This window comes from Sitophilus oryzae, unplaced genomic scaffold (assembly GCF_002938485.1).
Source record: "Sitophilus oryzae breed Bouriz unplaced genomic scaffold, Soryzae_2.0 scaffold_1442_pilon_pilon, whole genome shotgun sequence".
Taxonomy (NCBI): domain Eukaryota; kingdom Metazoa; phylum Arthropoda; class Insecta; order Coleoptera; family Curculionidae; genus Sitophilus; species Sitophilus oryzae.
Genome location: NW_022146107.1, coordinates 4,852,311 through 4,879,718, shown reverse-complemented (window position 1 = coordinate 4,879,718; position 27,408 = coordinate 4,852,311). Strand labels below are relative to the sequence as shown.

Sequence of the window (27,408 nt, the reverse complement as noted above, 5' to 3'; positions counted from 1 at the left end):
ATTTGGCGGTATTTGGGGCTTTAAAAAAGTGTGCCGTCGAACGGCGGCATTCTTTATATATTCAGTAAAAACCGCTGTACTTGAAAAATTACCTCATTGTTCGTCGGTATTTATGTTAATTTTTGAGCGGTATTCATGTTAGAATTGGGTGGTATTGGTGGATTTAAAAAAGTGTAGCGTCGAACAACGGCATTCTTTATATATTCAGTAAAAACCGCTTTACTTGAAAAATTACCTCGTTATTCGGGCGGTATTTATGTTATTAAATATGTAAAACCGTCTATACTAGTATAATGGCGGTCTATCTTGGCGTCAATTGTCTATGCCGCCGGCGGTAAATTAGCCAGTTTGTTGTTTTTTACTATGTGCCTTGAAATTCCATTATTTTAAACCAGGTTTTCGAATATTTTATACTGGCAATCAAATAGATTATAATTAGTAAACTTTTCAGCCTGTCGCTAATTAAGTACATACTGCATAAGTGTGTTGCTTGTATAATTAAAAGCATAATCGACATAATTGGTATTCAATTATTATAGACATTCTTGCGTCATATTGCTCTTGTTCTATACTGAATTATGAATTATTTACCATGTTTTTCTTTTGCAAGGTTTTTTATTCCAAAAAATATTTATTTAAAATAAAAATAAAAATGTAAAGCCCCTACTACGTATAACCGTTGATTGAAAGAATTGGGAAGATACGCAACCTAATGGGCGAATTCGTGACAAGACTGATTTGATTTTCCCTTACGTCTCAAGTACTGTACGGTGGAGCCACCAATCGTCCTGTGGCCAACGCATAAAACACTCGTTTTCTCTAATTCGGCCAACGAAGGCATATCGAAAACGGTGTGGATCTGAAAGCGACATGATCTGATGGAGGAAACTGACAGTGTTGTCAACAATAGTTGGCTTGAAAATGACATTTATCATAATATTTTACATTTGAAGTAACATCGATCTTCATTCTCTGGCATTTTAACAGCCGAACTCACAGCTATTTATCAGGCTCTTATCCAAATTCGGATCATACCCCCGATTGAAGCATTAATACTATCTGATTCACTTAGTTCCCTCAACAGTATTGCTTCTTTAAACCCCAAAAACTCTCTAACCTGCAGCATTCGCGATCTAGTATATAAACTTACTGGAAGAAACTACAATGTGGATTCCTGGACACTCTGACATTGCTGGTAACGACCGAGCAGACAAACTGGCTAACGAGGCAACGCTCTTACAGAATATTGAAGGAACTCCATCCGTTATCGATTTCAGAAATTTCCACAAAAAAGTGTTCTTCATTATACTTCAAAATGAATGGGACATCCTCGAGGGAACTAATAAACTTAGATGACGTATATGCCACTTCTTCATCTGTTTCAAAATATATATTCTCTTGAACGCCGATCTTTCTGTAAAGTTGTTAGAACCCTCACAGGACACTCATATCTTACCAAATCATATAGTATCAGAAATGAACCCCCTCCTCAACGCACCTTATGCAACAACTTAATGTCAATGAGACACATTTTTTTTGAATGCTTACTTGTTGCCTCCCATAGGTCTAGATTCTTTAATGCTGTTACCTATGAGAATATTTTCGCGCCTTTTAACATTTCGAAGATTAATAAAGTTATGGAATTCTTAGACAGCATCAACATAACGAAAAAACTTTAATTTCTAACTTAAAATAATTTAAAATAATCTCATATTAAATAAAGCTTATTATTGAGCTCTAAAAAAACCCCGCTGTTGACGCGCTTTATAAATCAATACCTCTCTCTCTCTCTCTCTATCTTCATTTCCAAGGTAACTCTGACGCCGTTCTTTATTTAATCATATAATATTATGTCAAATTGTTTAATGATAGAAATTCCGTATTATTAAAATACCGTACTCAAAATCCGTAAATCTAGGGATTAATCAGTAGTTCTGGCAACACTGTCTCCGGCAACCACTCACTCTGTCGACTGAAAGCAGAACTACGGTCTGCTACGGTACAGTATTCTTTAGACTGTACTTAAACTGCCGTTAAACGGTAGCTTACTAAAATGCCGTTAATAGGTATGACGTCGTTGATGTGACGCACTTGGCGGCTTTATGAAATATAGGAATTTTATAAGGACTAACCAACGCTATCCACCCCACCAAATAACCAACTTAACCAACGCAACTAACCTCGACACTGATAAAAAAAAATTAAAAAACAAATATAAATCACAACCCCACCAAAAAACCAACTAACCAATGAATTAACACTCTCCAAATAACCACGCTAACCAACCCGCCAAATAACTAAACCAATCCAACCAAAAAGAGTGAAACCAATGTAATAAGATCACGCTATACGCAAAAAAATATAAAAAGTTTTGGTCAGCGTGAGATTTGAACCCCGGACCATTCGCTCACGAACCGATAGCCTCAGCCACAGAGCCACAGGTGCTCTTGCAATATGCTTATGGCTAGGCATAACTTTCCGCCGACATGAACGACGTCACAATATCTATTAACGGCATTTTAGTAGGCTACCGTTTAATGGCTGTTTAAGTACATCGTATTTTTTATCTGCTGCGCTGTAAACGACAGTGTAATCAGCGCGCAGCGGCGCAGGGCTAAACTAAATCTCGAAATTCTCGGACAGGCTGACAGTAACGCCGCGCCAGCTACATCTCGGATAGGTTTTGTGCTACGAAATCGCCCATAAGGTTGCGCATCTTCTTATTTCTTCAGCTTATATTCAGTCAAGCTGCAGAATAATAAAACAATGCTCAATACCACCAGTAAATAAAACATTAGTTTTCCGGAACCGGTTTTGATTATTTATCGTGTTACGCGTGCGCCAAAGGCGTGCGCAGTGAGTCTGTTGTCTTCCAAGTGAATCCCCAACTCCGTTATATAGCTCGAAAGACGAACGAAAGAAATTTATCTCGACTATATTGAAGAGCACCTTAAAAGCCTCCAGTCCTTAGCTTGTGCCATCGATATATTACATAGTGATCAAAACACATCACCACTTTTTAATAGACATGTATTTGATGACATCTGTCTGTAATGGATACATATAAAGTACTACAAAATCAGTTAAATTTTATAAAAAAAAACTTATTTTTGTGTTTGTAGTTGTTCTGAAAATTAACCGTTTTATTTTATGTGATTTTAGTCTCATCTGTATCTACAATAAATTAATATATTATACTTAATAAGAAAATTGCTAATTAGTAACAGAAGAAAATTAATATTAACATTTATAAAAAGGTACAATTAAGTTCTGGTTGTCTTGACTTGAGGGTAATTATATTGATTTAAGTCATTTTACTGACTTAACTTGCAGATCAGCGTGATTTAAGTCAAAAATATAGACTTGAGTCATAAAAACGACTTAAATAACGTTATATTGATTTAAGTCTTAACAAAAAATGACTTGACTTGAAATAAAATGACTTAAGTCAAAGACTAAGACTTAAATCATTTGAACTTTATGTTGAATTTGACTTAAGACTTGAATCATTTTGACTTTAGAAATGACTTAAGACTTGAGTCTCTTTAAAACTGACTTGTTGCAGCTCTGCATTTATGGTGGGGGTACAGAATGTTCAGCCATCGTTCATCGTTACGTCATCATTATTTGTCAAATATGAGTTTTAGGGTGTGTCTCAGATCAGTTCATATTTATGTTTACATTTTTTTAATTTTGACAATGATCGGGGTCCGCCAATAAAATTATAACCTCAAATCAAATGACAATGACAATTACTAAAAAGTATTTACGAAAGACTGTAATGACGTCACCAATCTCTTTCGAGAGAGTTCGACAATATATTATGACGTGACAGTAAACGATGTCTGAACATTCTATACTTAACAATGTGCAGGGTTTCTCCCCTTATGCTATTCCACCGCGCTTACAAGTTTTTTCTTTTTTGTCTGTTTCAGAAACCAAGCAGAAATTGCCCACACGTGCAGAGGTAGCATCTCACTACATGGAGCTCTGATCTACACTGTAGACCCCTGTACATTCGTTATATCCAACGGAGGTACTCAAAGTTTCCATATAAAAGCTTCCTCAGAAGTGGAGAGACAATCATGGGTTACAGCGCTGGAACTAGCCAAAGCTAAAGCTATGTAAGTTTATAGTAATCATATGGAATGTAGAATGTTTAGGAGGGGAGTTAATCACCGCGACCTTATAGATTTATTGTGTGTTCCCCTTTCTTGAGTTATAACGAGTTATAACTCATCATACAGTCTCAGGGCTTTAACAAAAGACAGTATCTGAGACGGCTCCACAGAGGCCAGCTCTCCATCCTCGACATCAGACGTACCAAGATTCATGGCACGAATGGTCGTCGTCTCGGCGCACTCAGTGATAAGGTGTTCTGGTGTTTCCCCATTTCCCCCCCAAAATCTGCATTTGCCGTTGTTTTTCAGTTTCAGCCTACTGAGGTGTTCGTTGAGGAGACAGTGTCCTGTTAGAAACCCCGTGACAATCCGAAGATTGTTTTTACTTAAATCAAGGAAAACCTTTGATTTTTCTCGGTCATAAGTTCTGAGGAACTTTTTCGAGTGTCTTAGACCGTTGGAGGAGACCCATTCCAAGTTACGGATGGAGTCTTCCAGATTCTTCAGTTCCGCTTTCACTTGGTTCCCGTTTGGAAAACAGAACGGTTCTGGTCCAGTTAGTGGAGTGTTCGCTCCTTTTCTAGCTAGATCATTTGCTTTTTCATTGCCTTCTATCCCTTGGTGAGCAGGCACCCAGAGTAGAAGGACTTTATTTTCTTTGCCTAATTTGTTGAGCATCTCTAGGCATTCTTTGACCAACTTCGAATTGATGGTTACTGAGTTGATCGCGTTAAGTGCTGCTTGACTATCGGATAGGATGGCAATTTCATGTTTTCGATAGTTCCTATCTAAGATAAATTGTACGCATCTTTCGATAGCGCAAATTTCTGCCTGAAGGATACTGGGGTAGGTGCCCATTGGTTCGGAGTATTCAGTTTTCGGCCCAAATACTCCTATCCCTGTCCCTGCTTTGGTTTTGGAAGCATCAGTATACCACGTGATGGTATGGTCTTTTATATGCTGAGTAAGCGTTTCTTTCTTCCATTCCTTTTTATTAGTAATCATATAGGTAATACTCTTATAAAGCGGGGTTCACACGCAACGTTTTACGTACGATTTGCCTGCGTCGACGAAATGTTCCAGATAACGTACAGACTAAGTTGCGAATTGTGTTATTTTAATTAGGAATCCTGCATATTAATATATCTACACTCTGTACTCTGTATATGAAAATATAAGCCTGAAATTCCCTAGCATCGTGAATTACAGAAATGTTTTGTTTTAGACGGAATATGGAGTCAGAAGACGATGATGTGGAGGCAGAAGAGTCAGCAATGTCCGAGGATCCTGACATAATGAGGAAATTAGAGAGTCAATTAAATGAATTGCAGGTAATTTTAGTTGGTTTCTGTAAGGTATAGGTATAGCCTGTGCAAGGAGAGGACACTTGACAGTAACTGTTGCCTGTCACTGTTTTAATTAACAGGTAACTTATATTTTCTGTCATTTTTTGAAGGTCTTTTGTCGAAACCTTCCCTCTGGCTCGTTGGACAGGCTTTAGTATAGATTATATCAAATAAACTTTTAGTCACATGATTAAGCTTGCCCGGCACAGCGTTGCCCGCCTTTGCATATTTTCTTTTAATCAAAATATTTTAGAAAACAAAAATAAATTAATATATATATTGTTGATTAATATAAAAAAATTTAAATTAATATATATATTATATTAATATAGAAACAGTTCTTATTTACATCAACGAAATTCACCTCCTTAACTTAGTTTTTTGCAACGGCTATTAAGCTATCTTGTACACTGAAAAGAACAATGTTCGACTGCAAGGTCTGCTAGTGAAAATGTTTAAGTTATCACAACACAATTCATTTAAACCAAAAAGTCGTAATACAAAACTAAAGTGTCAAAACGAATGACAATGTCAGGAAATAAATAAATAAATGTGGCAACTTGACATTTTTTACGAAACATGAATCCCCAGCGGGAAAAATAAATTTCAGTTAGTGAGCCCGGCGCCGAACATGGAACAACAGAACATGGTTGGCAACAATGGATTTAAAAATCGCGTCCTCGATTACGCAACTAAAAGTTTAATTGGTATAGCGAATATATGAAGAACTGAAGAAGTACCGTATGATTGAAAAAAACAGCGTCAAATAATGACAATCGATGATAATTTCGGTAAAGTCAATCTCTAGACGTTGAAATTTACTATACAGTGACATAAAAGTTGTCAAAATTAACAATAATTATTTTACAAGTATAGGACACATCTATTTCTAAAAAAATATTTTTTCTCGAATTTTAAACTAGTCTGTCCGACGACAAGATCATTGACAGTGATAGTTGTGTCTGTCATTTTAATTTCAAAGTAGTTAATTTTATTTTACAAAGAAATAAGTTGGTACAACTGGAACGCATAGCAGGAAATATTCAAAGCAGGAAATATATTTAAAATTTGACTGATAAGTGATTACTTCAAAATATTGTGAAAAAAAACTGTATAAAACTGAAAAAACGTAATCGAGTTATTTTATTTAAAAAACGGTATGTTTTACTACAAAACACCACTTACCAAAAAAAATATAAAAAAGAACTATTTCTTACTTTCAAGCTTCAAGAAATTTCCCGCATTTATTATTATATTTATCAATATAACTTATGTACAAATACAAATTTGTAATATTCCACAGGAATAAATAAAACAACATAAATAAAACAAACTATTTTATTACTAATAACACTTTTTATATCTTAAAGGTTGATTAATTAACTTTAATCTTAATTTTTTTTTAAATCAGTACCTTTTGACATTTTTCTGCAGTACTAAAATCCATTATTTACCTATCGTGTGATGTCGATATTTTACAGCCAGTAGTATATGTTTAGTACGATAATTGTAGCATATACGAGATGCACTTATCTACGACGAGATGGTATACAAACTTTATTGATGGTAACTTTATTGGTGTATAAGACTTTCTGCCTGTAGAAGCGAGTATTAACTATAAACTGTGCTCTGGGTCTACAGTTAATTTTCCCTCGATTTTTCCTCCACTTTACTTCAAAAGACACAAAACATACGTGATAACACGAATCAAAATGCATCATCTTCCAAAACGCAGATATTTGACATAAGTTGACACAAAATTATAACCTATAATTTGGCAAGACTTTGACAAGTCTCAAAAATCTAAAGGCGAGTTCATACGTATCGGCGTCCGTTTGTCGTTCATCGTTCCGTCAAACCAATAAAATTGAAATATGATCTGTCATTTTTGAAATAAACCAATAAAACTGGTTAAAAACAACAAGACACGACGCATGACGGATTTATATTTAAACCCATCCATAGTTAACTTAAAAAATATTAGAAACTTTTTTTAGTAAAATAAATAGATTGGTATGGGACGTCATCTGCATTTCTTCTGTCATCGTCTGTCGAAATCTTACCTGAGAAAAAAAACATAGTATACACCATTTAAAAATAATGTTTAAGCAATTTAAAAATAAATTATAACCTTCTTAAGGCCACCTGGCAGTAAGTTAAGAAATAAAGAAGACTACGGGCCAAGTAAATGACGTCTAGGGTTTGACGTCGCCAAAATTATTATCGATTATCATTCCTCAGCCGTCTTTGACGCCTTTTTTCAATCGTATGGTATTATAAACCTAACAGTAATTTTAACAGGATTTATTAATACTTTCTTGTGTTTTCAGATCTGTGAAGACCTTGTAGAAAAACACTGGAAGAATTTGGCCAAGCCTTTAGCAGAAATTGAATCAACGTCAGATTGTGAGTTGCTGGCCGGCAAATTGAAAGAAATCAGTGAGAAGGCCACGCTGTTCAGAATCTCCAGCAATGCAATGCTTAATGTAAGTTCAGTAGATTCTTCGAATATAAAGATTAAGGAAGGAGCCCAACTAGCAAATATAGTTCCCAATCCTTTTTAAAATGTCATTGCCTCTAAAGTATAGTTCCTAGGCCCACTCTGCCACTTAAAAGGACCACTTAAAATGTTACTCTATAAGGAATAGTCACTTTGAAGTATATTTTGAGAGTGACCGGTTAGTGCCTACCTACCATAAAAGTGGAAAATAAACACCCCGATTGCAAGTCGCAAACATGTAATTTAAAGAAGTGGCTGGAACTACCCGAATCTTCGAATATGACACCATAAAAGACCAAAAACTTTATAGTAACTTTTCAAAATAGGGGTTACTAACAAGTGCTACCATAATGCCTCCATTAAGTTTTTGTTACTTTATAGTAGCAATTTAAGTTACCTAGTTACTTCTGATTTATAGTAGCATTGAAAGTAGGAAAATGGTTACTGCTACCTTCCTAGGTCACTATAAAGTAGCCGTCGCTCATCCATTGCCACTAAAAAGTCACGTGGGTCAAAAACGGCTTCTTTATAGTAACCGTAACTTAATATACCTTAATAAATGTAATTTCCTCAGATTGCATCGTGTGCTGCTTTGTTTTAGTGTTATTTTTACTTGCTTTTAAGCTTTATTAAAATTTTGTAAAATCCCTAAGGTGAATAAAAAGGAATTTACATGTTCTAGAACTTTCTACCGAAGCATCAACATCAGAAACAAAAACTACATCTTTCTATAATACTACTGATGAACATCATAAATCAGGTAGTGACTGAGACATTTTTGAAGCTGTTTCTGTAGATGAGTGTAGTGTTAGTTCATCTGAAACTGAATCTCAGAGGAGAACTAATTTGTGAACCAACAACAATATAAAACAAAAGCTAAAAGAGGGGGCGTTAAAATACTTTTTACCTCTTGCAACTCTGAATAATATAGAAACAGTAATAATAGAAAATGCACAATAAGTAAAAAGTAACTTCAAAGGACAAGGCGGAACGTTACAGTAGCACCAATGGAATGTATAGTCGCCACCGCCGCGATCGGTGTAGCATAACGCCCCAATTAAGTGGCAATTTGGTGGCGCAGGGAACTTTCTTGGAAAAAATCACTTTATGGTTCCAAAGAATTGTTGACCATGTAGTTCCAAAAAAGTTATTGTTTCTATAAAGTCACCTTTGTATAGCTACAATTGCCACTTTATCAATCCAAAGATTTTAAAGGTCCAAACGGGTAGGGTTGGCCCTGGTTAGCCTAATATATTATTGTTCCCGGTACTTTGTGGAAGCATATGGAACTATAAAGTATTTTTCGGATTAAACGGCCATATTTTTTTCATGAATTTTTAATTTTTATTACAAAAATCAGCTTTTTACGTCAAGCGCTTTAAGCAGGATCATGATTAATCAATGACCAGATTTGTCGAAACACCCTGTATACATTTTTAAAAAATCTTAAAATTTAAAACATTTACTGACAACGTAAAATAAAACAACAAATTATTGAATCTACCCTACATTATATTTTACACGTATTGAATAACATTAGAACGACACTAATAAACCGGAATCTAGGTCGGCAATTTTAGGTTCCCGTGGCGGTCGATTCAAAGGCCCTTGCTTGCAATTGTTCTTAGCAATCGTGATAGCAGCGCCCTACAACGTACGCGATCTAAAACAATTGTAAATTTTCGCGGGACGCCGAGCATTTGAATCCAGGAACAGTTAACCTAATAGGACTGCTCATTCAGCAGAAAGTGTCTGCCAGGTGCATGCGAAAACTCTTCGCTTTGCGACCTTATTGTAGTCCTTGTCATGACAGTGTGTGTATTATTGGTTGTTGTATGCAAAACATTCATTATTTAGTTTATTTATTTAAACACCTTATATGTATGCAGTATAGAAAATTAACTGTATAAATCGTATTAAATATTCGCATAATGCATTTTTAAGAACAGCAGTTCCTAGTATCAGCTTTTACAAGCGTTCTTTTTAGAATACTTACATATTTTGCTTTAAAATAATTAATAAACAATATCGTAGGCACTTAGTAAGCACTTAGTTACAATCCACAACACAAAATGAACGTATTTATAAACTCTATAGCTCTAAAAACTTTAAAACACCTTTTTCATATTTAAAATCAACAAAATAATTAACTCAAAATTTCTCAGCTGTTATTTTTATTAGTTTTCCATAGGCAACCAATAATACACACTCATGACAAGGACTGCAATGACGTCACAACTGTCAGCTGAAGCGCGGGAAGAGGCGAACGTACGTGTTATGAGGATGAGCAATCCTATTAGTTTACCGTTCTTGATTTGAATCTAAATTCTTTTATCTGCGCAAGTTAAAATAATTTCGATCGAAAAAAAGGCGACAGGGTTGGCTTGTTGAAATTTTTTATATACTCTCAATAGTCTCAATGATACAATTTTTCTATTGTTTCAGTCTTGCAATAACTATTTCAAAATTGCCCAAACTCACGGTCCCAAACTCGTGAAGCTCTTGCAGCACGAAAGGGAGCAAAGGCAGCGGTTGCAGGAAATGGTGGAAACTCTGGCAGAGCAGCATTCGAAATTGGAGCGAGCGGCAAACGCGCACGCGCATAGGGCTGGTAAGTAATATTTAATATCTTTACTAGAGCTGGGCTAAAACGGGAAGTCACATTCACAGGTATGCCTTTCTGTGAACGTTATTTTTTTATTCGTCGTGAAAGTAAGGGGGTTTCCATTAATTACGTGAGGCATTTTTGACGGTTTTTGACTCGCCTCCCTCACTAGTGAGACGTCCGTCGTGAGATTTGTCTTCCCTTTCCTTAGTCTCACGTGAGCTCTATCAAAGCTTGTATCTTGAGCATAAATGCGTTGAATTTATTTAAAAAAAAAACAATTTGCTTTAATATTGATATTAAGACTAGTAAAGACTAGTGTTTTAGATTGTTTTGATTATATTACAGTTGAGGGTTGGAACCTTTGGTGTTACACAGCCAAATAAAAACACTAAATCACCACAATACACCAAAACAATTTTACTTTTACACAAACTTTTTTTTACTTTTACAAAAGTAAAAGTGTTTTGGTGTATTGTGGTGATTTAGTGTTTTTATTTTGCTGTTTTAAAAAATGTTAAAATTACAGTGATACTAACATTAAATAATACTTAAATGAAAACTACTAAAATGGATTGAAGGGAACATTCATTCTAATTCAGTCCATCTCCAACCAACTGAATTAGAATGAATGTTGTTCTTGTGACTGTACACTAGTCTCCACTAGTGTACAGTCACAAGAGTGACTGTTGGCACTAACAAATCCATGTAATTTTCAGTAAAATCATCTGCTCCTTCACTTTCGCTCTGATTTAGCCACTCTGCAACCGTAGTTACTTGCGCACAGTAGTTCAGTAGCTCGTCTTGTGAAATTTAGGCTATATTCCATTGCAAAACCAGGCGAACCAGACCGGTAAACTACGGTAAAGAGCGGTTCCTGAAAAACATCGGTTTGATACGGAACGGAACCATGGTACAAAGAAAACAAGGTATGATCGATAGCGGCTCCAATTTCGTTAAGTTTGTGCATACCACCTGTGACGTCATACGCCATACAAAAAAATATTCATATTGTCCAATTGCCACTAATAAAAAAAGACCTAAAATAGGGAAGAATTAGGACATAACCCCAAAAGTTATGTCAAATCATCGAACTTGACATTTGAAAAATTATTTTCACATTTATTATGTCATCTGTTTGACAATTTGAAATTGGCGCGCGGAGCTTGCCGACCAATGGTGCCGTTTATCACCTGTGACGTAGTGACCAACTTGCGCAATATCATACCTTGTATTCTTTGTATCATGGAACGGAACGGTTTGGTAAAATACTGGAAATGTCAAATGTTGACGTTTTCTAAATTTCAATACCTTTATCATAAAATTTATCTTTTAAGCATTTTTAATGCACCTATTCTCTGCTTTTACGTTTGCTTCTTCTTTTCAATGGAGTTTAATATTGAAAAGTACTTTATTAATAAACTATTAAACTCGTTAGACAGCTCAAGTGAAGATTTCCAGGTCCAATATTAAAACAGATCAATAATAAATAAACAAATCTAATCAATATTTATATTTCTATAGCTTACAAAACATTCACGATTACTTGTTGTCTTGTTTTTCATGTTTTCTTTAAATGGTCCTAAAAAGACATTCTATTTAGTTAATGAAATTTATTTAGCTATACTGCCTACCTTCATTGCTTTTGGTTGTAAATACAAAATATTATAACAAATTTTAGAAATGAAATAAGAATTTCACTCGAACTTCCAATATCTGCTTGATTTCTGTCACATAAATGACATTGATTGACAGACAAAACCAGAAAAACCAACTTGAAACCAACCTTCTCGCGCTGGTTAGTTTGATGACAGTTATATCCGAATTTTTCAGGAACCGTGTTCCGTAATAAGAAAACTTTCAGGAAACCGATAGAAACGGAACATAAAACATAAAACCATAACCAAGGTAAGCAATGGAATACACCCTTAAACTGCGCGACATAATTTTTCAATCAATAAGGAATCGGGGACCACATTTTCGATATATCAATACTAAATAACTTTATATCTATTCATGGATTTTAATATACAGAGGAATTGTGTCAGATTTCGGCATATTTTTGTCTAGAAACATGTTTTACTTTAAATTAATCAGATTTTTTCACATTTTTACACTATATTTTGACTGAAAAAAAATTGGCGCCGGGAGGCACGTATGGGCGGCTACCATACTAAAATATGTTAATAAAAAGTTGGTAGGTAGTTCTTTTAGTTTCAAAGTAAAGGAATTTTTCCAATTTTTTTTTATCTCAAAAACTGCGACTTGATTTTGATGTTATTACAAATTTTGTTGAAAATATTATTCCTAATCTTAAATTGAAAACCGCGTTTCGCTAGCTACTGTAATTTTGGAGTTACGATTTTTTAAAATTTTTAACCCTTCCCATATCCCTTTACCAACCCCCCACCCCCACCAAAAACTAATGGCCAGATTCTCGGGTGCCACAGTATTTTTGTGCCAAATTAGGTTAAAATCGGTTTAGTTTGAGTTATCGTGTTACAGACGGACAGACACCATGAAAATATTTTGTATTTATGTTATTTATGACCCAAATAACTCATTTTGAGTGAAATTAATTTTTTTTTGCCGTTCTTAATAGCCTACCGTATCTGTTGGTATAGTCGGCTAAAAAAATATGTTATATTTGCAGAAGCCCCCTCTTACTCGCACGCGAGATTTAGTGAGATTTGGCTTGCCAAACTCCCCCCTTTGATTCCCTAACGTAATTTAATGGACGTCTCCTAATTTAGTATACCTCATACAAAGCATGCTTGAACATAAATCTTCTCATAATATTGCATGCTTAATGTTTTCTTCAAATAACGAAATTCTAACTGATACTTTAGTGTAGGCAGAAATGGAATAAATAAACATGTATTTGAATCATCCCTATGGAATATTTTAAAATGGGGGTTATACTCAAGGGTTATACCGTATACATATAACTTAAAATATACTCAGTGTTCCCTATTTAACCCCGTGTGCTGTTTCCGTGCCGTAAGAAAAATACAACATAACTCAGCTCCATATTAATGCTGCATAAGTCTATTTCACCCGGATATGTATTGAACTGCGATTGCGCCAAACTTCGATTAATTGTTGTTTTAGTTCTGTTTGGATTACTTTTTATTTGTGCGCGTAAAAGAGTGATTTTGTTTAGTTTATTGTTTCCAACTATTTTTTGATATTTTTCCAGCTCCATGATAATGTGTTATAAATAATAAAAATATAAATAAAATTGAAGGTTAGGTGAAATGTCGGTCAACCACTTCCCTGTAAAAACACCGACCAATGAAAACTTCTTCAGGTAAGGCATGCGCAGTTAAATCAATATCCGGGTGAAATAGACTTATGCAGAATTCCATATTTCTCTTTCACCGTTTGGGCTTCATTTTTTAGAGTATAGGTACAGTACGTCTCACGGTGGGGTATTAGCATGAAAAAGGTGATCGAAATTCGAAAAAGCAAATGTGTTTAAGATCTCCCAAAAAATAGATAAATGATAAGTTAAATCATCTCTGCCATGGATGGCTTTGCTATGGGTGTGTTTAGTTGCATTCATTTGTTTCAGCGAAACGTCAAAGTTGTTACTTCTCACAGATAAGAGGTAAATGGCTAAATTTTATGTTTAAAATTATAAATTGTTGTTGTTCTTGTGCTCTTTTTACGTTTATATTATTGTTTTGATTGAAAATGGCTCAGCAAGCTGCAGGTATGTATTCTACATAAACGTATTATTTATTTTGATCTTCTCTATACTAACGATTTTTTTTGCAACTAAAAGTTAGGCGTTCAGAAAATTTGATTAAATTTGTGACATTTTTATTATACTTAGAGATTTAGTTGCGCATTTCAAAGAATTCAGCATATTGTCTTTATACGTTTTACTTAGTAAACATTGGGCTTTCATACAGTAAAATAAAATACTGCGACTTTTTGCGATTTTGCTGATAAAATGAGAAAAACATTCTTGGTTTCCTCTAATTTGCCAATCAGTGATATATTAATGCGAGGTGTAAACCGCGATAGCATTGTTGTGTACAAAGCGATCGCATTAGTGCCATTAGCAGTATAGCACAATTTGGCATTAGTAGCGACTTTAGTGGTATGGGCATTACTCGCGGATCAGTCGTAGCATTAGTAGTAGTTGCGATATTACTACTGGCACTGACCGTGGAAACACTGGAACAGTGATTTTTCTTTCTTTTTTTAGAATCGACGAATTATCCTTTATTTTGTTTATATTATTTCCTCTTTAATTGAAAATAGCAATAATGTATATAAGGTCTACATAAAAAAATTTCGATCAACTATCAGTGTCAAATACCCCACTGTGCGTCTGTTCGTTCTGTAGCTACGGGGTATCCGTGAGAGGGGAAACGATATTCTCTCGATGTTTTTCGTAAACAATTAGACGCCGCTTCCCATCAATAAAAATTCGAGAAATTTGCAAGTAGCCAATAGAATGAGTGGGCGGAGCGATTTGCGGTGACGTACTGGTCAAGTCGACGTATAAAATATATTACTGTTTATTTAAATGATTTTTTGTCCGCATTCCTTTCATAGACACAGATCCAGCAGACGTACTGTAGTTATATGTATATGTTTTATACCCTTGTATATGAAGGGTTATACGTAGCGTATGATCGAAAAAAAGGGCTGGTGAATTTTACCGTGACCAATCTCTCCCGACCCTGTATATGAAGTTGAAAATGTATGCATATTTTCATCATACTATTTGAAGATTTAATTTTTTTTATTTATTTAGGAACAGTAAACATTCAATATTACATACATACAGTTTGACCCGGATTGTCTTCATTAAAATTTTTGCTGGTTGTGTAAAATATAATAATAAAATGTTATTATTAATTAATTGATCATTACCTCTCTTATAATTAATCATTCTGGAATTTATTCTAATATATAATATGTCTGTAGCATCTTTAGTTTCCTTAAAAAGTAGCACAGTAATGTGTAAAAGTAGCACAGTAAACCGCATCTTTGTATTTATACGCATAAACGAGAAACCCTGTAGAACACACGAAAATGGGACACACTGTACATATATCGTAAAAATTTACAATGATAGAGATAATAATTGACCTCATTTATGAATTTGTAGCATGTTTTCATACTTCCAGTTAACATCTTATTAATGACCAGCGTGTACCAGCGACTTCGTTCGCGTCGAATTAATCATTTGTAATGGTGATGATAAAGCAAAGCAAGAATTTCCATTAACATACAAACTGGATAAAATTTTCTCACATTTATGTCAGCATGAGAAAAAACAATATGGCGATATTATTATATAACTTGGTAATATTTGAGGGGTAGTTTTATCTCGTTGGAGTTTGATTTTCGAAAAATCCGTTTGCCAAAAATAAGCTTTTTACGTCAAGCAGTTTAAGCAGAATCGTGGTTAAGAAATTACCCAACTTTTTGAAATACCCTGTATGATTTTTTAAAAAATTTCAAAATATGTAAAAAAAAACAAATAAATTATGCTTGTCCAAGCGTTGTCCCGAAAGACTAACCGTTTTTTAAATGACAAATATTGTAATATTTGAGGGGCGTTTTCACCCTCTTGGAATATGAGATTCGAGAAACCCCTCCTTATCGAACCTCTACACCCCACAGTCAATCCGTTTGCCAAAAATCAGCTTTAAACGTCAAGCAGTTTAAGCAGAATCGTGATTACTCAATGGTCATATTTTATGAAACACCCTGTATAAATTTATAAAAAATCTTAAAATATGTAAAACAACAAAATGAAATATACGTGTTTAAGAGTTTTTCCGAAAAACTCACCGGTTTTTAAATGAAAAATATTTTGATATTTGACGGATAGTTTCACCCCCTAAGAATTCGAGTTTCGAAAAATCCCTTCTTATCGAACCTCTACACCCTAAAGTCAATCTGTTTTCAAAAAATCAGCTTTTTACGTCAAGCGCTTTAAGCAGGATCGTGATTAATCAATGATCAGATTTTTCGAAACACCCTGTAAAACATTTTTAAAATATCTTAAAATATATAAAAAAACAAAATAAAATATACGTGTTTAAGCGTTTTTTCGGAAACTTGACCGTTTTTTAAATAAAAAATATTGTAATATTTGAGGGCTGGTTTCACCCTCTTGGACATGGAATTTCGAAAAATCCCTTCTTATCGAACCTCTACACCCTAGAATCAACCTGTATGCCAAAACTGAGCTTCTTGCGTTGAGTGGTTTGAGCAGGATCGTGATTAACCAGTATGTCAGTCACTTATGGATTTTATATATTAGTATAGATGACACACTAAACTGCATAATTATACAAAAATTAAGTTTTCTATCTCTTCAAACAGTAAAAACGAAAATATAACACTTCATATTAAATGAGACACACTGTATATACGTGAATATGTATAGTTTCCGTCACTTTTTCCGATTGTTAAATATTTCCAGTCAAGGTCCTACGTTCTTATTGATTTTAATTTAAACGGTAAACGGTCTGTCTTTATCAAGTTATAAAAAAACGCTTCAGTGCTAGACCAAGGGAAATACCAGCCTCATATACAGGGTGGTCTGAATTGTATTAAATTTGTATTAAAAAATTTAGTATAAATCATGTCCTAAAATGCTTCGTTTTGGAGGTACAGGGTGTAAAATTTAATTTTTTATTTTTCTTTTTTTTAATAATTTCTGAAGTAACGTCGATATTCGGATAAAAATAGGTGTCTGGGTGTTTGTTTTTTTTCGCTATATTATCTAAAAACGCTACCAGTTTGTATTTTACGTAGTAATATTACACCTTTGTATTGTACTTACTTCATACAGAGAAGACCAGGCTACTAGTAACATAGCAAGTTGCCGGACGAATTTACGTTTACCTAATTTGCGTTCGTACTCGAGATTCACTGCCAGACGCGTCTTTCACTGCCGGCTAGTCGGCGCGAGGAGTGCCGAGTATTTATTATTTTCATTTTAAGTGGTTACCAGGTAACATTTAAAATAAAAATACTTAAATCTTTATTATTTGAGTGTTTTTACAAGCCAAAACTAAAAATAAATAAATTCTCTAAACCCAAAAAGAACTAAAATATTACTCTAAATAAAAAAAAGTTATAACAAGTGTTGAAAAAGACCACCTTCTTGTGCTAGACAAAAGCCTAGGCGGTCGTAAAATCCCCGTCTGACATTGGCTGGTATTAGGGCTAATAATTTGGAAAGCCTCTCGTATTTTTTACTTGAAGCTCATCCAGATTATTAGCCCTATTATGACCATACACTTTGGGTTTTACATAACCCCACAAAAAGAAATCATTGGGAGAAAGATCTGGTGATCTAGCGGATCACAAAATAGTTCCATATCCACTAATTAAACAGTTAAACACTTGCTTTAACTTCTGTTCTTCATTAATCAACACATCAACATTGTGTTTTTGTGGGGACACGCACCCATGTGTTTCAAAATTATTAATAACTCTTGATATAGTAGGTAAAGATAGAATTGGCCTGTTTACAAAAGTTTGTGGAAAAATTGTTTGTATATCTCGATAAGACCTATTTTGGAAATACCATTTTACAATTTGAATTTTCTCACGAACTTCGTAAACATCCATTATTTTATTTAAAAAATAAATTTTACACGAGAACTGTCGCGAGAATCTATGTATTCGTTTTGGCTATTAAAACACGAATAAATACAAATTATGAAACATCCTTATCACATATCTACCTATTTTTATTTTATGGCATTTTTCGCCTGCTTTTTATCCGGCGGATGGGCATACGCTAATTCGTCCGGTTCTGCCTATGTTACTACTACGGTGGTCCGGCCTGTATACGGCGTCCACGGGCAAGAGTGTTCTACCGGCGTCTCTTTCTCGAGAAAAATAATTTATAAACTTAGCAACGAGCTCTTGTTCATTTTTAAACCTTTGAGCATAGATCACAAAGCATCCCCCTTTAGAACTTCATCTGTCATGTTAAGAAATAAAAATCTTTGAATAAGAAGACTAAAGAAGGAACATATCAAAAATCTTAGGTACACCGCGATGGGCCTCAAATATGGCCGACTTAAATTCCGGTTTATCAGTGTCGTTCTAATTTTATTTAAAAAATATAAACTATGACATAGGGTAGACGTGGGGTAGACTCAATAATTTGTTGTTTTATTTTACGTTGTGAATAAATGTTGGTAGTTATTAAAATTGTTATAAAAATATATAATTCTAATAAAAATAGATAAGTTATAATAAGTACCGTATGATCGAGAAAAAACGGCGTCAGCGATGGTTATGGAATGAAGATCGCTGTCATTTTATATGTAAATTTATATGGGAAATGTCATTGATGTTCATTTCCCAGCCAACTGGACGCCGTTTTTTTTTCGATCATACGGTATTTATTAACACAAACATCCGATACGCTACTGAAGCAGGTAAGTCAATATAATGTATCTAAATTAAAGTGCAAGAAAAATATAGTTTAGTTAATTTAAGTGAATTTCATAAATTAATGATCGGTTTTCTACACGTATGTAGATTATATAGTCACTTACTAGCGAAAAGTTGTTCCATTATTTCACTCAATTTTTGCCGAGATCTACCGCACGCTACACAACCAACTATTTTAGAGTCTTTTTCGATAAATCGCGATAGTGTCACTGTTAATTTAAGTGCTGCCACAATTTCCATCTAGATTTACTACCTTTATACAACTATCAGTAGTAGAATAAATAATAAATAACATAAAGTAAGCTCCGTAAAGACTGACAAATCCACAAAAATTCAGATCAAATTCAAATGTGTCAAATGAATCGTCAAACAGAACTGTCAAGGATCCCCACCCTAGAGTGCTTTTTCCGCCCACCATGCATGAATACATGGATAGCATTATGCTCCTTCCTTAGTCTTCTTATTCAAAGATAAAAGTAAATAATAAAGCGCCTCTCGTGTTTGTTCGCATACTAAAATTTTCAATTATTGCCTGTAGGATGCCTGTAGGTATATATTTTTAATATATTTTTAAATTTACTTTTTTAATTGTAAAAGTAATATATTATATTTAAATGGAATATATTACATATCAATTATGTCAATTACAGGATTACAGGTTCGTTTTCTAACATTTTTTAAATAAAACGAATTATAAAAAAATTCTATGTAAGTATAAAGAAAGTAAAATATAAAATAGACAAACGCATAATTACATTGCAATAAAACTTCCACTTTAGTTTTGCAATCCAAACGCAATATTTCTACTTCACATGAAATCACTGAAACTTCCGCGGCTGACAACGAAAACTGAAAAAAATATAACAGCACTTTTTATTTTGTACCTGCATATCAACATTACGCTGTACCAATATGTTTTTGTTCTTGAAATAATATAAATTATTTAATTATAACTTGCGAATTTTCATATTTTAACATGATTTTAACTATTTCTGACAATAACTAACTTTTTGTTATCAAGATGACATTTTAGACGGCAACTGACATATATGTCATAATATTTTAATTTTAAATATGTATGTAATATAATTTAAATGAATATAATGGCAACTTTGTACTAAGAAAACATTTATACATTCATAAAATACAACAAAGCCGAATAATGTAGTTTGAAAACAATGAAAACTGAATTAAAATTTAAAAAGTTAAGCGCGACCCCTTGTGTCAAAATTAGATGATTAAATTTTCGCAATTTTTACACCATTTGATGACCGGTGGCGCCTCTAGTGTTTGTTCGGGCGGTTGGTCTTTTACTCCTGTTTATGGCCATTAAAGAAAAAGTTCTAAAGGGGGATGTTTTGTTGCTCTTAGCGATTTTTATCAAGATACATTTTTTACGTAAAAAATGTCGAAAATGTATATTTTTTACTCTGTATAGGTACGGACAAAAAGTTATTACACTTCAAAAAAAAACAGTTAAAAAACATGTAGGTGGGGCCTCCTACAAATACTAGTCATATTGACACAGAAATCAAATTTATCACGTCAAAAAACACGCAAATTTATCACGTCAAAAAACACGCAGACGCCAACTTTCATCCAAATATCGATTACATTTCAGAAATTATTTGAAAAAAAAAACGAAATCTAAATTAAACTTCTACACCCTGTTAACACACGAGGTATTTCAGGGCATAACTTTATACGAACTTTTTTACTTATTTTTATCAGCTTAATATGCTACCGAAGTTTCCCGATACAATTCGGACCACCCTGTATATTTAGTATTTATTTTTAACAACTTGCCACTGTTCAAATTTGCGCGCGTAAAACTCGTAACTAAATAAACCAATCAGATTTCATCAGATGATCAGATTCGTTCGGTTTGATTATGTGAGATGTGTTCTGTGGATGTGTTCTTTTTCTCTTTGATTGTGATTTTCGGGTGTATTTTAAGAAACGAAATTAAATAATTCAGTTTTTATACGTAATTATTCTATAACAGATCGAAAAGATACAGATTATAGCGTCCAATTTCCCTTTCTTCTGTTTTTGCTCCAGTCAGCTGATATCGTTCGACAATTGAGTGTCCTTGAATGTCGTATTTTTACCTAAATAAGGAGCTTATTGTTAATAATTACGTTTTTAATCATACATAAAACTATATTTAATGTGCAGTGCCATGAGAAACAGGCGGAATAAATCGCGAAATCTCACAAAACTTAATAATAAAAGTAAGAATCATTATTTACCTGTCCTAACCTTAAAATTTATTAAAAGGTTAGTGGGCTGTGTATGTGCTTGTTCATATTTTTTAAATACGTAATTAATCATTAATTTTTAGGCAGAATATAACCTTTTTTATCGATTTCGTAGTATTTAGACGTCAAAATTTTTAGTTTTTTTGCCCGGTTATTTTCCAAATTAAAACTAATAATAGTTTTCTTTAAATCTACAGTTAGTGCAAGTGAAAATGAAGAAGAGGACGAAAACGAATTCTTCGATGCTGTAGCGGACGGCGGGGGACAAAATTCCGATGCAAATGATCATTTTACTCTCGATATAAGAACCAGGACAGGCGTGAGAAGGAACAGCTCGGATAGTTCAAGTGAAGCCGAAGAGACCCAAGAAACTAAACAGGTAGGTACTGACTAATAATTTTTTTAGACAATATTACGTGTTTGTTTTGCATATTTTCAGTTGTTGCTTTCAAGATACATATTCTATGTTATAAATATAACAGCATTCTTATATTTAAGGGTAATACAAGTTAGTAACACTAAGTTATAGTGTTTTTTACTCAATATATGGTTGTTTTTGCAAAATATGTTTTATTCACAGAAGCCACACATTCTATGTTATAAGAATAACATAGAATGTATATTCTATAGTAATTTCTAATATTTTCAGTTTGTTGTAGTTACAGGTGGTAAACATCCTACTAATGTAGTAAATAGTGATGCAAATAAAACTGATACAACAGTGGCTTCTAATGAAGTTACCAAAGGTACTACAGTTATTAAAAATAATTAAAATTTAGAATTTTTATGTGCGTGCTTTAAAATTCAATATATTTTGTTCTCTTTGACTGATTTTGATAATTTTTGAAGCAATTTATAGCTAAATTATTTGACTATGTCGATTTATTGCGTCGATTATACAAGGAAAAACAAAATAGTTTGAGCGAAAGTTTGAAGCACATTGTGGACTAGTTTTAACAAAGTAAGTAAATTAACAACCACTTTATAATCAAGGTGGATCTTTTCTCAATATTTTGTTTTTTGATTTATCTCGATAGCTTTATTTTTGCTGGAGATATTCGCTTTTGAACAAGACAGTAACAATTTACAACAATTTTAGCATTAGAAGTTTGCCTTTGCTTTTGTTGCTGATCAATACACCTATGAAACAGCATTTATTGTTTTTGTAATGTCACTGTCATTAAAAAATCATACTATTCTTGTTTGTTGACAGTTTATCACTCTACCAGAGATGGTTATACATCCAGAAGTTGTGGCCACTATTGTTGCTTTAATTGAACATGTTAAAGATGAACTTCTGGACTTAAAGCCTCTCTGTGCTAGAATAAGTACCAACAAACAATAATTTCACTTTTCAATGACAGTGACATTAGAAAAACAATAAACTCTATTTCATAGGTGTGGTTATTAGGACCAAAAACAAAGGAATGCCTTTAGCGCTAAAATTGTTGTAAATTGTTACCATCTTCTTCAAAAGTGAATATCTCCAACAAAAATAAAGCTATTGAGATGAACCAAAAAACAAACTATCGAGAAAAGATAGACCTTGGTGCTAAAGCGGGTTTTATATTCCTTGCTTTGTTAAATCATTCTACAGGGTGTTTCAAACTTTCGCCAAAATAGCAACATTTTGTTTTCTCTTGTATAACAGACACATGGACACCTTTATTTTTAATTTATAAATTAGGCTAAAGTCAAATAGTTTAGCTTCAAATTGCTTCAAAATTTACTTAAATCGGTCCACTAGAACAAAAATATTGGACTTTAAATTATATGACATTTTAAGAAAATCCTAATTTTAATTATTACAAATTATTATCAAATTTTTAGCCAGTAGGCGAAAAGAAGAACCAGGGTTCCTGATAAACCCAATTACCCCTTAAACCTGTGGTCAATTATGAAAAATTGTATTGGAAAAGATCTGTCAAAAATACCTATGCCTGTCAATTTCAACGAACCTTTGAGTATGTTGCAGAGATTGACAGAGGATTACGAATATGCTAGTATACTAGATCAAGCTGCAAAGTATGTATTTTTTTTAAATACAGGGTGTTTAAAATTCGGCACTCATCACGGGAGTCTATCAAATGGTTAGAAATACAGGGTGGTTTAAATTAGGGCAAAGTTGTCTGTCACTGAGCCTAATGATCATTTGTTTAGTAATCGGACTTATCTTTGCCATTTCCGGAAATATGGCTGAAAAACTGAAATTTCCAGTTGGGGTTTTTATTTTTTATCTGTTTATGTTAGTTCAAAAAAATCTATAAACACATTCTCAAAGAGACTTTTTAGCTTTATTCTTGGGTGGTGACAAAACTCACTTAAGGTGTTTCGTTTTTCTGAAACCATCATCAATTTTTTAGAGACCTGGATTTTTTTATTTTATTTTTTTGAAGCTTATGACCTCCCAAGCCATTATGTATCGCACTTACCAGCTACAAAGCTTCCATTGCTGCATTGATGCGTGATGAGGGTGCAATGATTTAAAAATCGTGATTTAAATCAACGGTTTTTTTATTTTAATCATGGATTTAAATAAAAAAAAACCAGCTTGTTTAAAAACTTATGATAAATCGAAAGATAACTGTAAAAATTATAATAACTTTTCCTATAAAGCTATAAAAAATTATTATTTCAAATAATAAATTATTTCTATATCAAATATACCCTATATCTATTCATCAAATAAGTACAAAGTTACACTTGCTGATGTAACGTTTAAATACTTTAATAAATCGAAAAATAATTGTAAAAGATATAACATCTAACACATATCCATAATATTTATTAATCTATTAAAATGTTGGACCGATTTTTGAAGTTATTTTGTATGAATCCATTACACTTCTAAATGGCAGAGATTTATTTTGAAATTGTGAAGTGCCAGAAATCCGGTATTTGAATACATTCCATTCGCAAATTCTAGTGCAGGACTAGTTTCTTCTGATGTCAGGTTATATTTTTATATTCCCGAGGACTAATCAATGTCGAAGATAATTTGGAGTCAACGCTGTTTTATACCTTTTTTGAAACAGCTGTATGTTGATCAAGCTAACTTCCGCATTCCCTAATTTATCTTCTAGTTCATTCCAAATTTCTACAGACATTTTGATAACTACTTTGCACTTTGAACATTAGATGGTACTAATTTTATTCTCAACTTAAAACAGTCATGACTATTTCCAAAAAGAAATCCCTTTGATATAAGTGGGCGAATTTTTTTGCGGGCATCGGCAAAGTTTACAGAATAAAATATATCAGTGACCGATGTGGAAAAACGACACCCACCGTAGAAATGTTAATATTGTCAATATCGGGTAGAGTTACAAAGATTTAGCCATTCTGAGCGCGGCTGTAAAATAGGAATAATTTTGCAATCATCCTTCAGTTCTATGGTGTATTCAGAAAAATTGAAAACTACTGAACAACCTCCAAAGCATATTTTGAATATTAATACTAAATTAAAATCGTGTATTCGTTATTTTAGTGAAAATGTTTATAAAAGTGAACGCTGGTTATGTGGTTGTAAGGCACACAATAAACTTTTTGTTGACCTTGTCTACTATTTGATCTAACACATACGTTCACAGCTTAGTTTTTATCTAAATTTAGTTCTTTTTTAAACTGGTTTGATTACTTTTTTAACCTCATTTTTGTATATTTCATTTTGTAACTCCAAAATTAAAGACTTAAAAAAAGTTAAAAGTGGCTCACCCCTATAACTTTTTTTATTTTTTCAGATATAAAAACAAGTTTCGGTTTGTTAGTATATGACATAAATTAGGATTGATCGACGTATTCAATTATTTTCGGCCACTTACTGTTTCACCGGAAATGACTACAACTTTTAATTTTTAAATGGCACCCTCGGTATTTTCCCACTTTATTAGATAGAAAATGTCATTCTGAATAGGATGACATATTATATGTCAATGTTTGACATTTTCGCTTAAAACAAAATTGTATTGTAAATTTCAATATAGAGTGCCATGGCCCATGGCTGTGTTAAAAACATTAATTTTTAATCAAGGAGTCTTGGAAAAATAGATTTGATAGTCTGATATTTTTAGTGTCTTCTCCTGGCCGGTTAAAAGATGCCCAAATCGTATTTTTCATATCTCAATTTTATCAAATGGAACGTGGGTGGCTCATTAGCATATTTGGAAAGCAAAAGTTGTAGTCATTTCCGGCAAAACAGGAAGTGACCGAAAACAATTGAACACGTCAATCAATCCTAATTTATGTCATATACTAATATACCAAATCTCGATGTTTTATCTGAAAAAATAAAAAAGTTATGGGGCGAGCCACTTTTGCGACGCACCCGGTATTTTCGTACTTTTATGCTTAGGCGTAAAACTGCTTTACTTTTATGCCTAAACAACGGCATAAATTAACGACTTAACGCTAAAGTAAACTCTCATCTAAATAAGAAATAAAAAAATCAATATACCTATCTCATGTGACTTTAAAAGCCTTTAAAGACTTTTTTCATTAAAATCTTTAATCTTTAATACAAATTTGTGTAATCAAAATCTGTATTTAAGCAAAATAAATACTTATTTTTATTTTCTTTAGAAACCCCCGAACGGAAACTTCAACACGACAAGAACTCAATTTTGCTCTGAACAACTTCAAAATGGACTAAATTAGGAACGCCGGAAAACCTACCGAAAACCGTTTTATTTTTTTATATTAGGTTTTAAAAAGAAAAAAATAGAAGTAAATGGCGCTATTATGGTCCCTCTCCTCAATGATTCGGCCTCTTTAAAACGCAATTTTACCTGTTATTATATTTAATTAATTTGCTTTCGGACCAAACGCAGTGGCACGTGGAATAAGGCAACAAGGTAAAACCAAATTAAAATTTAATAATAATACAACCTAGGTCCTTTTTTCACAGATTTTATGATTATATTCGGGCTCTTAACTACGAAAGCGTTGAGCTGCCATAACGTTGAAAATATTTTTGGCAAACTTTACAGTTTTTTTGTAAATTTACACTTTTTCTGTAAATTTATATTTTTCCGGCAAATTTACACTTTTTCATGTAAATTTACATTTTTCTTGTAAATTTACACTTTTTCTGTAAATTTACATTTTTCCGGCAAATTTACACTTTTTCATGTAAATTTACATTTTTCTTGTAAATTTACACTTTTTCTGTAAATTTACATTTTTCCGGCAAATTTACACTTTTTTCTGTAAATTTATATTTTTCCAGTCAATTTCTGTGCATTAGTGTGGCATATCTTTATACTCAGGAGACTGAACTCTTTCAATATCTCAAATATAAAATGCAGGTCCGTATTTAAAAAAATATAAGTTGGCCTATGTATCTCACAAATTAACAGCTAATTTGAAAATCTAAAATACTATCAGATAGCACTGATAAAGTGGCTATGAGAATGTGCAATTAGTTTTTTGATTTTTTAAAAGTAACGACAGGAAAATATAAAATCGATTTTCAAAAAAATCCGTTTTTCTTAAAAAACTCAGTCATCCTTGAAATTTTTGAAACTTTTTTGATAGCATATTGGCGCAACTTTGTTCAAAATTGAGCTATCTTCGTATTTATTACGGTTTCCGAGATACCAATGCTCGTACCTCGAATTTGTAGCACCTTGTATATTATAAATTTTCATGTTTTTTTTTTCATTTTCTCTAAAACGGTATTTGGAAAAGTATAAACGGGATTAATCATTTTAGAACAAGCAAAATTTTTTATGAAGAATGCATTTTTCTCAAAATTTGAATAATACAATTTTTTTTTCTTGTAAAGACAATCCGGAGACATACTATAAGTACCCAAATTTTATTTACCTACCTGTTGGATATTTATCCACAACCTATCACTGCCTACAACCTACAACAGATACACTCAGTGCAAAAGAAACGCAACGGAGTTTTTGGTAAAAAATTTAAAATGTTATATTTTTGTTATTTTTAGCCCTATTTTCATGAATTTTTTAGCAAGCTGTATATAATTATATCAATTTTAATTCGTAAACTCAGCTTTTTATAAACTTTAGTATATGGCATATTATACAAGGTTAATCGAGGGGTTGTTTTTTACCCTAACTAAAACACCCTGTGCAATAATTTCGTCTGTAAATTTTCCTAAAAT

General features: G+C 33.0%; 1 protein-coding gene across 1 annotated transcript in view; it reads left to right on the top strand.

The window, feature by feature from the left end:
* Positions 1 to 27,408, top strand: part of LOC115877250 (oxysterol-binding protein 1) — a 109,400-nt gene that overhangs the window by 60,980 nt on the left and 21,012 nt on the right. The window contains exons 4-10 of the mRNA XM_030893400.1: positions 3,936 to 4,124; positions 5,347 to 5,452; positions 7,798 to 7,953; positions 10,413 to 10,578; positions 21,479 to 21,660; positions 21,931 to 22,027; positions 23,201 to 23,306. Coding sequence (XP_030749260.1) covers positions 3,936 to 4,124; positions 5,347 to 5,452; positions 7,798 to 7,953; positions 10,413 to 10,578; positions 21,479 to 21,660; positions 21,931 to 22,027; positions 23,201 to 23,306 — 1,002 coding nt within the window. The remainder of the gene's footprint in view (positions 1 to 3,935; positions 4,125 to 5,346; positions 5,453 to 7,797; positions 7,954 to 10,412; positions 10,579 to 21,478; positions 21,661 to 21,930; positions 22,028 to 23,200; positions 23,307 to 27,408) is intronic.